Genomic DNA, 14988 nt, shown 5'->3' on the forward strand with positions numbered 1-14988 from the left:
TAAAAATTGAAAAGGTGTTATAAAAAGAGTTAGTTCGCATTCCTGAAACAAATGGCTGAACTAATGAAGCGGAACGTAATGTAATTAATTGGTGTTGAAATAATACTGATAATCTCACCCTATTAAAAGTGCATATTTTTCTGAACACAGTGACGTCTGTTCTTATCAAATGGATCAGTGAGTAAAAAGTTCTAATACGTGTAATCTAATTTGTTGTTGTTTTTTACTGGCTTTTCGTTCAGTTCAACGTTCCCGTTTCTGCAAATTAATTACACTGAAAACAAGATTAAAGGCATTATGATTATTATGTGTGATATAAAATAACTCATTTAAACAGTTATTTAATTTGTAATTGTACGTTTTTATAAAATAGTGCATATGAAATATATATTTCAATTCAAATACATATCTATTTTACATGTGGCCACGATTATTTCATGTACCTGGTCTGATTTGGGCCCCCATTTGTCTTATCGCGACTGTACCGTGTCTTAATCGGGCTCCCAATCGTCTTATCGCGACTGTACCGTGTTTTAATCGGGCTTCCAATCGTCTTATCGCGACTGTACCGTGTCTTAATCAAGCACCCAATCGTCTTATCGCGACTGTACCGTGTCAAAATCGGGCACCCAATCGTCTAATCGAGATTCTTCCGTGTCAAAATCAGGCTCCCAATCGTCTTATCGCGACTGTACCGTGTCAAAATCAAGCACCCAATCGTCTTATTGCGACTGTACCGTGTCAAAATCAGGTACCCATTCGTCTTATCGCGACTGTACCGTGTCTAAATCAGGCTCCCAATCGTCTAATCGCGACTGTACAGTGTCAAAATCGGGCTCCCAATCGTCTTGTCGCGACTGTGCCATGTCAAAATCAGGCACCCAATCGTCTTGTCGCGACTGTTCCGTGTCAAAATCAGGCTCCCAATCGTCTAATCGCGACTGTACAGTGTCAAAATCGGGCTCCCAATCGTCTTATCGCGACTGTACAGTGTCAAAATCAGGCACCCAATCGTCTTGTCGCGACTGTGCCGTGTCAAAATCAGGCTCCCAATCGTCTTGTCGCGACTGTGCCGTGTCAAAATCAGGCACCCAATCGTCTTGTCGCGACTGTGCCGTGTCAAAATCAGGCTCCCAATCGTCTAATCGCGACTGTACAGTGTCAAAATCGGGCTCCCAATCGTCTTGTTGCGACTTTACCGTGTCTAAATCAGGCTCCCAATCGTCTAATCGCGACTGTACAGTGTCAAAATCGGGCTCCCAATCGTCTTGTCGCGACTGTGCCGTGTCAAAATCAGGCTCCCAATCGTCTTGTCGCGACTGTGCCGTGTCAAAATCAGGCACCCAATCGTCTAATCGCGACTGTGCCGTGTCTAAATCGGGCTCCCAATCGTCTTATGGCGACTGTACCGTGTCTAAATCAGGCACCAAATCGTCTGATCGTGACTGTACCGTGTCTAAATCAGGCATCCAATCGTCTGATCGCGACTGTGCCGTGTCAAAATCAGGCTCCCAATCGTCTAATCGCGACTGTACAGTGTCAAAATCGGGCTCCCAATCGTCTTGTTGCGACTGTACCGTGTCTAAATCAGGCTCCCAATCGTCTAATCGCGACTGTAAAGTGTCAAAATCGGGCTCCCAATCGTCTTGTCGTGACTGTGCCGTGTCAAAATCAGGCTCCCAATCGTCTTGTCGCGACTGTGCCGTGTCAAAATCAGGCACCCAATCGTCTAATCGCGACTGTGCCGTGTCTAAATCGGGCTCCCAATCGTCTTATGGCGACTGTACCGTGTCTAAATCAGGCACCAAATCGTCTGATCGTGACTGTACCGTGTCTAAATCAGGCATCCAATCGTCTGATCGCGACTTTACCGTGTATAAATCAGGCACCCAATCGTCTGATCGTGACTGTACCGTGTCTAAATCAGGCATCCACTAGTCTGATCGCGACTGTACCGTGTTTTATTTGGGCACCCAATCGTGTGATCATGACTGTACCGTGTCTTAATCAGGCACCCAATCGTCTGATCGTGACTGTACCGTGTATAAATCAGGCACCCAAGCCTCTGATCGTCACTGTACCGTGTCTAAATCGGGCTCCGAATCATCTGAGCGCGATTGTACCGTGTCTTAATCGGGCCCCCAATCGTCTGATCGCGACTGGACCGTGTCTGATTTGTGAACGAACCGTGTGTATATCGCCCACCCATCCGTCTTGTTGTGACCGAACTGTGTCTTTGTCGCCCACCCATTCGTCTGGTCGTGAGCGAACCGTGTATATAACGCACACCCATTCGTCTGGTCGTGACCGAACGTATCTTTATCGCACTCCCATTCGTCTGGTCGTGACCGAACCGTGTATATATCGCACACCCATTCGTCTGGTCGTGACCGAACCGTGTCTTTATCGCACAACCATTCCTCTGGTCGTGACCGAACCGTGTCTATATCGCCCACCCATTCGTCTTGTTGTGATCGAACCGTGTATATATCGCACACCCATTCGTCTGGTCGTGAATGAACCGTGTGTATATCGCCCACCCATCCGTCTGGTCGTGACCGAACAGTGTCTTTATCGCACAACCATTCGTCTGGTCGGGACCGAACCGTGTCTATATCGCACACGCATTCGAGTGATCGTGACCGAACCGTGTCTTTATCGCACAACCATTCGTCTGGTCGTGACCGAACCGTGTCTTTATCGCACAACCATTCGTCTGATCGTGACCTAACCGTGTATATATCGCACACCCATTCGTCTGGTCGTGACCGAACCGTGTCTTTATCGCACAACCTTTCCTCTGGTCATGACCGAACCGTGTCTATATCGCACACCCATTCGAGTGATCGCGACCGAACCGTGTCTTTATCGCACAACCATTCGTCTAGTCGTGACCGAACCGTGTCTATATCGCACACCTATTCGAGTGGTTGTGACCGAACCGTGTCTATATCGCCCACCCATTCGTCTGGTTGTGATTGAACCGTGTATATATCGCACACCCATTCGTCTGGTCGTGAATGAACCGTGTGTATATCGCCCACCCATCCGTCTGGTCGAGACCGAACAGTGTCTTCATCGCACAACCATTCCTCTGGTCGTGACCGAACCGTGTCTATATCGCACACGCTTTCGAGTGATCGTGACCGAACCATGTCTTTATCGCACAACCATTCGTCTGGTCGTGACCGAACCGTGTCTTTATCGCACACCCATTCGAGTGGTTGTGACCGAACCGTGTCTATATCGCACACCCATTCGTCTAGTCGTGAGCGGACCGTGTCTATATCGCACACCCATTCGTCTGGTCGTGAGCGGACCGTGTCTATATCGCACACCCATTCGTCTAGTCGTGAGCGGACCGTGTCTATATCGCACACCCATTCGTCTGGTCGTGAGCGGACCGTGTCTATATCGCACACCCATTCGTCTGGTCGTGAGCGGACCGTGTATATATCGCACACCCATTCGTCTGGTCGTGAGCGGACCGTGTATATATCGCACACCCATTCGTCTAGTCGTGAGCGGACCGTGTATATATCGCACACCCATTCGTCTGGTCGTGAGCGGACCGTGTCTATATCGCACAACCATTCGTCTGGTCGTAAATGAACCGTGTGTATATCGCACACCCATCCGTCTGGTCGTGACCGAACCGTGTCTTTATCGCATAACTATTCGTCTGGTCGTGACCGAACCGTGTCTATCGCACACCCATTCGTTTAGTCGTGAGCGGACCGTGTCTAAATCGCACAACCATTCGTCTGGTCACGATTGTTATTTTGGAAGCTCAATTATCAAAACAGTCCTTATACTATGGTCATAACAATACAAGGTACATTAAACATCAAAGAATCATTCATCTAACTCAGTGAAAAGGGAACATTTATAGTGGTCAAAATGTTCATAGAAACATATTTTCTTTAAATTTCGTGTTTTTATACAATCCAAGCCGAACTTGTAGGTGAACTGAATGCAACTTAAGCTTGAATATCCAAGTTTGATGAAAAGACCCATATCATTGATTGATACACACGTAGGTTTTAAAGTATAACATGCTACATGCCACCAAGACTAACATGTTATATATACAATTACCACCAAGACTAACATGTTATATATACCATTTCCACCAAGACTTATATGTAATATATACAATTACCACCAAGACTTACAAGTTATATATATACCATTACCACCAAGACTTACATGTAATATATACAATTACCACCAAGACTTACAAGTTATATATATACCATTACCACCAAGACTTACATGTAATATATACAATTACCACCAAGACTTACAAGTTATATATATACCATTACAACCAAGACTTACATGTTATATATATCATTACAACCAAGACTAACATGTTATATATACAATTACCACCAAGACTTACATGTTATATATATACCATTTCCACCAAGACTTACATGTTATATATACAATTACCACCAAGACTTACAAGTTATATATATACCATTTCCACCAAGACTTATATGTAATATATACAATTACCACCAAGACTTACAAGTTATATATATACCATTACAACCAAGACTTACATGTTATATATATCATTACAACCAAGACTAACATGTTATATATACAATTACCACCAAGACTTACAAGTTATATATATACCATTTCCACCAAGACTTATATGTTATATATACAATTACCACCAAGACTTACATGTAATATATACAATTACCACCAAGACTTACAAGTTATATATATACCATTACAACCAAGACTTACATGTTATATATATCATTACAACCAAGACTTACATGCTATACATATCATTACAACCAAGACTAACATGTTATATATATCATTACAACCAAGACTAACATGTTATATATATCATTACAACCAAGACTAACATGCTATATATATCATTACAACCAAGACTAACATGTTATATATATCATTACAACCAAGATTAGCATGTTATATATATCATTACCACCAAGACTTACAAGTTATATATATATCATTACAACCAAGACTAGCATGTTATATATATGATTACCACCAAGACTAACATGTTATATATACCATTACAACCAAGACTTACATGCTATATAAGTCATTACTACCAAGATTGACATAATTAAAAATCGATAGAAACACTCAATCAAACATTATTCCATTGTTAAAAAATATTTTCAAAACACAAAAACACACTGATCACTTTTAGAATGATGAACTGTTTATATTGTATAACAAGACGCGTTGCTGTCATAAATAGTTTGAATGTACCATTTTACGGAAGTTTATCGGTAAACGGGACAATGCTAATTTTGTTTTGGCCATTATTTGCTAAATGGCATATGTAATATTCTTTAGGATAAATGTCACAAAATACTCAATAACACTGTTTCAAAATAAGAAGATTTCTTATTGCATTGCATTTATTTTGATGTATTAGTTTGGCAGAACCTTTTTCCTCAATCTCAATTAATTCACAGATAAGGTTTGATGTACACTCCAAATGTCTGACAATTCTTGATCGAATTATTCTACGGAAAAGTCATAAATCTCATCTATTAGATGACTTTTCTGTAATTCCGAAGGAATATACGTTCCGATTCTTAGAGTAACGGATTTGGTTTACGTAATGGTATGAGTTCTTTTTCGTTTGGAATTGGCTACTTGACTTCATATGGCGTTTTTTGCAACAGCAATGAGAGCTAGTAGTACAGTGGCTCAATCGACATCTGACACAGGGAATGATATTAAAAAGTTGCCTAAAACACTTGACATCTGATACAGCAATGATGGCATGAAACATTAGGGCTTACTCGACAACTGATACAGCAACGATATCATGCAGTTCCCATGGTCACTTGACATCTGATGCAGCAACGATCTCATGCACTTCCCATGGTCACTTAACAACTGATAGAGCAGCGATCTCATGCAGTTCCCATGCTCACATAACAACTAATACAGCAACGATCTGAAGCAGTTCCCATGGTCACTTGACATCTGATACAGCAACGATCCCATGCAGTTACCATGGTCACTTGACAACTGATGGAGCAGCAATCTTATGCAGTTACCATGGTCACTTAACAACTGATACAGCAACGATCTCAAGCAGTTCCCATCGTCACTAGACATCTGATACAGCAACGATCCCATGCAGTTACCATGGTCACTTGACAACTGATAGAGCAGCGATCTCATGCAGTTATCATGGTCACTTGACGTATGATACAGCAGCAATATCATGCAGTTACCGTTGTCACTCGACATCTGATACAGCAGCGATCTCAAGCAGTTCCCATGGTCACTTGACATCTGATTCAGCAGCAATATCATGCAGTTCCCATGGTCACTTGACATCTGATAGAGCAGCGATCTCATGCAGTTCCCATGGTCACTTGACAACTGATAGAGCAGCGATCTCAAGCAGTTCCCATGGTCACTTGACATATGATACAGCAACGATCTCAAGCAGTTACCATGGTCACTTGACATCTGATACAGCAGCGATCTCAAGCAGTTCCCATGGTCACTTGACATCTGATACAGCAGCGATCTCAAGCAGTTCCCATGGTAACTTGACATCTGATACAGCAGCGATCTCAAGCAGTTCCCATGGTCACTTGACATCTGTTACAGCAACGATCTCAAGCAGTTACCATGGTCACTTGACATCTGATACAGCAGCGATCTCAAGCAGTTCCCATGGTCACTTGACATATGATACAGCAGCGATCTCAAGCAGTTACCATGGTCACTTGACATCTGATACAGCAGCGATCTCAATGAGTTCCCATGGTCACTTGACAACTGATAGAGCAGCGATCTCAAGCAGTTCCCATGGTCACTTGACAACTGATACAGCAACGATCTCAAGCAGTTACCATGGTCACTTGACATCTGATACAGCAGCGATCTCAAGCAGTTCCCATGGTCACTTGACATATGATACAGCAGCGATCTCAAGCAGTTCCCATGGTCACTTGACATCTGATACAGCAGCGATCTCAAGCAGTTCCCATGGTCACTTGACAACTAATAGAGCAGCGATCTCAAGCAGTTACCATGGTCACTTGACATCTGATACAGCAGCGATCTCAAGCAGTTCCCATGGTCACTTGACAACTGATAGAGCAGCGATCTCAAGCAGTTCCCATGGTCACTTGACATCTGATACAGCAGCGATCTCAAGCAGTTCCCATGGTCACTTGACATCTGATACAGCAGCGATCTCAAGCAGTTTTCATGGTCACTTGACATCTGATACAGCAACTATAGCATGTAGCATCCTGGCTCACTTGACATCTGATACAGCAACTATAGCATGTAGCATCCATGCTCACTTGGCAACTGACACACTAATGATAGACTGTAGCATCACGGCTCACTCGATATCTGACACGCAAATTATATCGTGTAGCCTGACATCTTACTTAGCACCTGACCAGTTAATGCAGTTTCGCTTTCATTCCTTTCTTCAAAAACCCAAAACAAATACAAAATTATGATTATTACTATTCTCATCTTTAAATTACCACAGTCTGAAAATGTGTAATAAGCTATTTCTTTTTACAGAGAAAAATGCGTGTGCTTGAATTAGCTTCGCTTGTGGTACCTCCAAAATCGATTTCGGCTAACATTGCAAAATCGTATGCTTGAGCCGGCTTCGATGCATTTCCAAGGACATTGAAGAAATTGAGACGCCAATTATACCTGGCATTACACTGGTGTTTGTTCTATCTGGCTCACTAAACCAAAACGTATTTCAGAATAATGTGAATGTACAAGAAATTCCTTGCAGATAAAAGAACAACAATTTAACATGTGCTGCTACAAAGAAATGTCATTCAATTTAATACCAATTGTTCTGAATCAGATCATGGCTATATGCACAATCTGCATATGGGCTGCGTTCCGTTTTTAAACCTGAATGATTTGTCATTTGAAATACTCACTAAATATGCTAGATCAAATTGGTCTACTTCGCTGCATTGGTTATGCAAGCTCTGGTACACTCAAATAAAAATTGATAATGATTAACGAGTTATATATTTCTTACAATACAGATGACTTATCTAAGTTATTTTAAAACCGTTCTTAATTGTAACTTTCCCCGGGATCATAATCATCTAGTAATCAGTGTATTTTTAGCTTGCAGATATTTCAATCGACTGGATTGTACAAGAAACTTATGTAGACTGATCTGATGGGCTAAGCATTGTGGAAAAAATGTCAGCTTCGGGTCCCCATTTCTCGCACATTCTTACGTCCCTTATATCAGGATCAAGATAATATTGGTATATGTTGTGTTATATTTTCATTTTAAGGAGTTTTAAGACATTTAAGATAAGTTATATATAGGATTATCATGAGCAACTATTGACAAATTTACTTTTACATATTTGGGTAAATGATATAAGATTACTCAAGCCTGTTATTCATAAGATTTCGAGAAATTTAGGTCTGTTGTGGGAGATTGAGGCGATCTATACTAGTAGCCGACTTGCCCTGCGCTCGGATAAAGGGTGTAGTGATGTCATGATGGCGCCACGGCGGGGTTAAGCCATAATGCTGCCAATAAGCACGGACAGACCTTTATATATTCCAAATAACAACAACATGAAATGTTTTCATACAGTAGTTTTGGTGGCAGCTCTTATTTGTGTTCCAATAACATAAGAGCAGATTTGACGGTGAAACTAATTTGTGTTCCAATGACATAAGAGCAGATTTGACGGTGAAACTTATCTGTGTTCCAATGACATAAGAACCGATTTGACAGTGAAACGTATTTGTGTTCCAATGACATAAGATCAGATTTTACGGTGAAACTTATTTGTGTTCCAATGACATAAGATCAGATTTGACGGTGAAACTTATTTGTGTTCCAATGACATAAGAGCAGATTTGACGGTGAAACTTATTTGTGTTCAAATGACATAAGAGCAGATTTGACGGTGAAACTTATTTGTGTTCAAATGACATAAGAGCAGATTCGACGGTGAAACTAATTTGTGTTCCAATGACATAAGAGCAGATTTGACGGTGAAACTTATTTGTGTTTCAATGACATAAGAGCAGATTTGACGGTGAAACTTATTTGTGTTCCCATGACATAAGAGCAGATTTGACGGTGAAACTTATTTGTGTCCCAATGACATAAGAGCAGATTTTACGGTGAAACTTATTTGTGTTCCAATGACATAAGAGCAGATTTTACGGTGAAACTTATTTGTGTTCCAATGACATTAGAGCAGTTTTGACGGTGAAATTTATTTGTGTTCCAATGACATAAGAGCAGATTTGACGGTGAAACTTATTTGTGTTCCAATGACATAAGATCAGATTTGACGGTGAAACTTATTTGTGTTCCAATGACATAAGAGCAGATTTGACGGTGAAACTTATTTGTGTTCAAATGACATAAGAGCAGATTTGACGGTGAAACTTATTTGTGTTCCAATGACATAAGAGCAGATTTGACGGTGAAACTTATTTGTGTTCAAATGACATAAGAGCAGATTCGACGGTGAAACTAATTTGTGTTCCAATGACATTAGAGCAAATTTGACGGTGAAACTTATTTGTGTTTCAATGACATAAGAGCAGATTTGACGGTGAAACTTATTTGTGTTCCCATGACATAAGAGAAGTTTTGCAATTTGTCGGTCTTCGTGACTTGGTACAGTCATTTAATTTTCGTAGATAGCTCTGTCCTCTGCGCATGCATAAGATAACTATAATTGACAGTAAAGGGTGCGCTGTCTGGAGGCAGTTTAAGTTTACATCATGAACCAGAAATGTAAACAGCTTCAAATCGTATTGACAACTATTCAGTACACAATTGAAATATTGATGTGACAATATTTAAATAAAAATTAAGCATTTAAAAATATTTGCTTTAGTATGCACTTTATAAAGTACAACCAATCAAGCAAAACCAAACATCAATACCATTGTATTTGCTATTATGACATATTCACAAAGTCGCGAAAATTGACAAACGTCCATTCATTTGACGGTGAAACTTATTTGTGTTCAAATGACATAAGAGCGGATTTGACGGTGAAACTTATTTCTGTTCCAATGACATAAGATCAGATTTTACGGTGAAACTTATTTGTGTTCCAATGACATAAGAGCAGATTTGACGGGGAAACTTATTTGTGTTCCAATGACATAAGAGCAGATTTGACGGTGAAACTTATTTGTGTTCCAATGACATAAGAGCAGATTTTACGGTGAAACTTATTTGTGTTCCAATGACATAAGAGCAGATTTGACGGTGAAACTTATTTGTGTTCCAATGACATAAGATCAGATTTTACGGTGAAACTTATTTGTGTTCCAATGACATAAGAGCAGATTTAGCGGTGAAACTTATTTGTGTTCCAATGACATAAGTGAGGATTTGATGATTTGTGTTCAAATGACATAAGAGAGGATTTGACGATTTGTGTTCCAATGACATAAGAGCGGATTTGACGATTTGTGTTCCAATGACATAAGAGAGGATTTGACGATTTGTGTTCAAATGACATAAGAGAGGATTTGACGATTTATGTTCCAATGACATAAGAGCGGATTTGACGATTTGTGTTCCAATGACATAAGAGAGGATTTGACGATTTGTGTTCCAATGACATAAGAGAGGATTTGACGGTTTGTGTTCCAATGACATAAGAGAGGATTTGACGATTTGTGTTCCAATGACATAAGAGAGGATTTGACGATTTGTGTTCCAATGACATAAGAGCGGATTTGACGATTTGTGTTCCAATGACATAAAAGAGAATTTGACGATTTGTGTTCCAATGACATAAAAGAGGATTTGACGGTTTGTGTTCCAATGACATAAGAGCGGATTTGACGATTTGTGTTCCAATGACATAAGAGCGGATTTGACGATTTCTGTTCCAATGTCATAAGAGCAGATTTGACGGGGAAACTTATTTGTGTTCCAATGACATAAGACAGGATTTGACGATTTGTGTTCCAATGACATAAGAGAGGATTTGACGATTTGTGTTCCAATGACATAAGAGCGGATTTGACGATTTGTGTTCTAATGACATAAGAGCGGATTTGACGATTTCTGTTCCAATGACATAAGAGCGGATTTGACGATTTCTGTTCCAATGAAATAAGAGAGGATTTGACGATTTCTGTACCAATGACATAAGAGAGGATTTGACAATTTGTGTTCCAATGACATACGAGAGGATTTGACGATTTGTGTTCCAATGACATAAGAGAGGATTTGACGATTTGTGTTCCAATGACATAAGAGCGGATTTGACGATTTGTGTTCCAATGACATAAGAGCGGATTTGACGATTTGTGTTCCAATGACATAAGAGCGGATTTGACGATTTGTGTTCCAATGACATAAGAGCATCAGAACATTGGCTATACCCACATTATTTAAATTTATAAACTGCATTAAGTATAAATTACAATTTGTATGCTAAATGTGATTAAGACTTATGGGTAAAAAAAACATCAAGTGGGCAGGTAAAGGTGGGGTAGCTCGATTATGGCATAAACGACTAGATCATTTAGTGTACCCGTACCAATTGATAATGACAGACCCATTGGTGTTCAACTTTAACCTTTGTAATATACGCACTTTATATATTAGTGTTTTTCCCTTGTTCAAACCACACAAGCCTAATTTTTAGGAATCATATTGTTAAGTTGTATGATTAATGGTCTAGTTACTCTCAGTGGGGCACAGTAGTGTTTCTTTGTGATTTTATGCGAAATATACAGCAGATAGCCCTGTGATACGTGACAGATTACTATACTCATTACTTTTTGACAATTATATGGTAGCACTCAACACACTTCCGTTATGTACAGGAGCTAGTTATTCTTATGCCATATTTAGTTGATAAAGATATATTTTTACTAAGCTTTAAACAAAGATTATATGATTGTTATATGCAAAACTGGAGAGATGATATAATGAAAAATTCAGTATTAAATGTGTATAAGGAAATTAAGGTTAGCTTTGAATACGAAATTTATCTTAATAGTAATATTCCCCACTATTTGTTAAAATTATTTACACAAATGAGAATATCATGTCACAGTCTAAGAATCGAAACTGGGCGATATGGAAGAAATCGCATTGACAGAAATTAAAGATACTGTGAACTATGTGATACTGTGGACATAGAAGAGGAGTATCACTTCTTGTGCATTTGTAATAAATATAAAGTTATACGCAAGCGATATTTACCCAAATATTATATTGAAAGACCTAACATGATAATTTTTTTTAGAGTTGATAAACACAAGAAATGAGACACTAATTCAGAAAATAGTGACTTTCATAAATTGTGCGCGTAAAATACGAACTAATTTGTTAACTCAATGATGTGTTGTTGTTGTTTCGTTGATATTGCTTTTTTGTATCATGTATGTTTCATAAAAATAAGACTTAAAACTATGCTATATGCTCATAAATTGAATATTTGTTATCATTGATACAAGTATAATATTTCCTTTGATAATATGTTTTGATGCATGTTCTCCTTAGTAATAGTATATATTTGATATGTTTGTAATGTATTCTAAATGTAATACTAAATGGTATATTGACTATTGTTATATGTATGATCATGTTGATGGATGATGAACTGTATGTTTAAATCCAAATAAACTATCATTCTTCTTCTTCTCTTATGTGCGCTACGAATTTTTATATTTGATATCTGTAAATCTGTAGATCTGTATCTAAATATATTCATTAAGCAAATTTATCAAAATATATCGTTTTCGTATCAAGGAAATGCATGCAATGTAGATATTGTCTTCAAGTATACATACATACATACATACATATATATATATATATATATAATATTGGTCTCTTAATTGTGCATAATGCTATACTTGTACAGTTAAGTAACTATTGATAAAGCAATATGAAACAGACAATAGCCTGGTTATACCAATGTTCGTGTAATTCCAATATATGTATGTATGTGTATTTTTTAGACCTTGCGGTCAAGGATAACCCGTGAAAGTGCAAGCACTTATTTCCAACGGGGTCCAGTTGTTTTGTTTTTTTTGCTGAAGGGACAACACGCTGAAGAGGGAGTTTATGGATACAAGGAAGTCCGGGTGCGATACCCTAGCTCTTTTCGAAGAGACCCCTTGGTTCTTTTACGTGCTCGGTGTAAAGCACCGATACACGGGGTACAACTTTCCTGGGTTAAACCAGTACTGAGTACACCACTTTTCCAAGCACTACCCTTTAAATGCCAAGCGCCTGGCAAGGGAGCTACTTGTACCAATTTTTAACGTCTTTCGGTATGACGCGGCCAGGGATCGAACCCACGACCTCCCGCTCCGTAGGCGGACGCTTAACCACTGGGCCACGGAGACTCGAAATTAAATTATATAAGTGTGAATGTTGTTTATACATTTATTTAACTGCATATTCTCATGAGGTAAACGTGTACGTTGTTTATTTATACACTGCTAGTTTTGCATTTTATAGCATTATGGAGAAAATAAAAGTATATGACCAAAACAAGGGCGAGCTTGCTCGGCCTGCGGCCGTAATGCGTTCGCTCCATTTTTTTTTGTAGATTGTCAAAATGTACTCCAATATATACTGGAAATATATCAAAACGGGTTAACCAAACGTTCAGCAGTATTTTAATATAACAAATATGTACAGACAACTTATTTAAACATGAAAACCTTTTACAGTGGCGTTCGCGGAGACGAGTTTCTAAACACAGCGTTTAATACATGCCAGGGAAGTTGGCTTAATAACAATATAAATTTCCCACGGGTATATCTTTACTGAAAGAAACACTTATCTTTAAAGACTAAACTTCGTGAAACTCAAATTGGACCGATTAAGCAGTTCTTATTCTGACAACAAATCTGTCTGGTTGTCTTAAAGAAAATAAGAATGATCGAATCCTGAACCAAAGCAGAAAGTTTTGGAAAATTGTACATGTGATTGTGTACATGTTTTTGTGTTCGTGCATTTGATTGTGTACATGTATGTACATATGAATGTGTATGTGTATGTGTTTGTACATGTAAATGTGTACATGTCTGTGCATGTACATATGCATATGTATGTGTATGTACATGTGTATGTGAATGTGCTTGTACATGTAAATGTGTTCATGTTTGTGTATGTGTATGTGTTTGTACATCGAGGGTTGAAAGCGAAAAGGTTCTAAGTGACATTAAATAAAGAAGCAGATAGAACCTTTTCGCTTTCACCCCTCGACATGTAAATGTGGACATGTTTGTGTATGTACATATGAATATGTATGTGTTTGTACATGTGTATGTTTATGTGTTTGTACATGTAAATGTGTACATGTTTGTGTATGTGCATGTAAATGTGTATGTACATTTGAATGTGTATGTAAATGTAAATGTGAACATGTTGTGTATATACATGTAAATGTGTTCATGTGTGTTTATGTACATGGAAATGTAAATGTGTATGTAAATGTAAATGTGTACACGTGTGTGCATTTATATATTATAAGTACTTATATGTGTAGGTGTTGAAAGCCCACCACATGTCGAGGCGAAATGCGTCAATTGGGAACACGAAAATTCAAAATGAGTATCCGTCGTATTTTCGACTCGCCATTTGGCGATTTTTCGCCCATTTGCTGAACGTTTGTGCATTTTTCGTTCTTTGATATACATTCAGGCAAGGACGTTCCTTAATCTCACAAGATTAAAAGAAGTACATTCTTTGGCATTATGATCTGGAAGGAATACAAGGCTTGACATCCATTGTTCTTCAACTGGAGACCCCTTTTATACAGAACACGTTATAGTATGTGATTTACAGGAAGTCTTAAAAGGTTGTTAGAGATATCGCACATCAATGTGTACTTACAAGTTTGTGCATACTTAAAAACATGAGCAGTGATTACGAAAAGTGAAAAGTAATGTAAATGTCGACATTGCATTATATTGATAGGGTAAACA

General features: G+C 38.8%; 2 protein-coding genes across 2 annotated transcripts in view; both read left to right on the forward strand.

Moving 5' to 3' along the window:
- LOC128220576 (allatostatin-A receptor-like) overlaps positions 1-14988 on the forward strand; it is a 137691-nt gene that overhangs the window by 71837 nt on the left and 50866 nt on the right. The gene's annotated exons all lie outside the window — the stretch shown is intronic.
- Positions 865-1938, forward strand: LOC128213655 (protein rtoA-like). The gene has a single exon (XM_052919652.1). The coding sequence runs from the start codon at positions 865-867 to the stop codon at positions 1936-1938; it is 1074 nt and encodes a 357-aa protein (XP_052775612.1).

The sequence above is a fragment of the Mya arenaria genome, chromosome 2 (genome assembly GCF_026914265.1).
Source record: "Mya arenaria isolate MELC-2E11 chromosome 2, ASM2691426v1".
Classification (NCBI taxonomy): Eukaryota; Metazoa; Mollusca; class Bivalvia; order Myida; family Myidae; genus Mya; species Mya arenaria.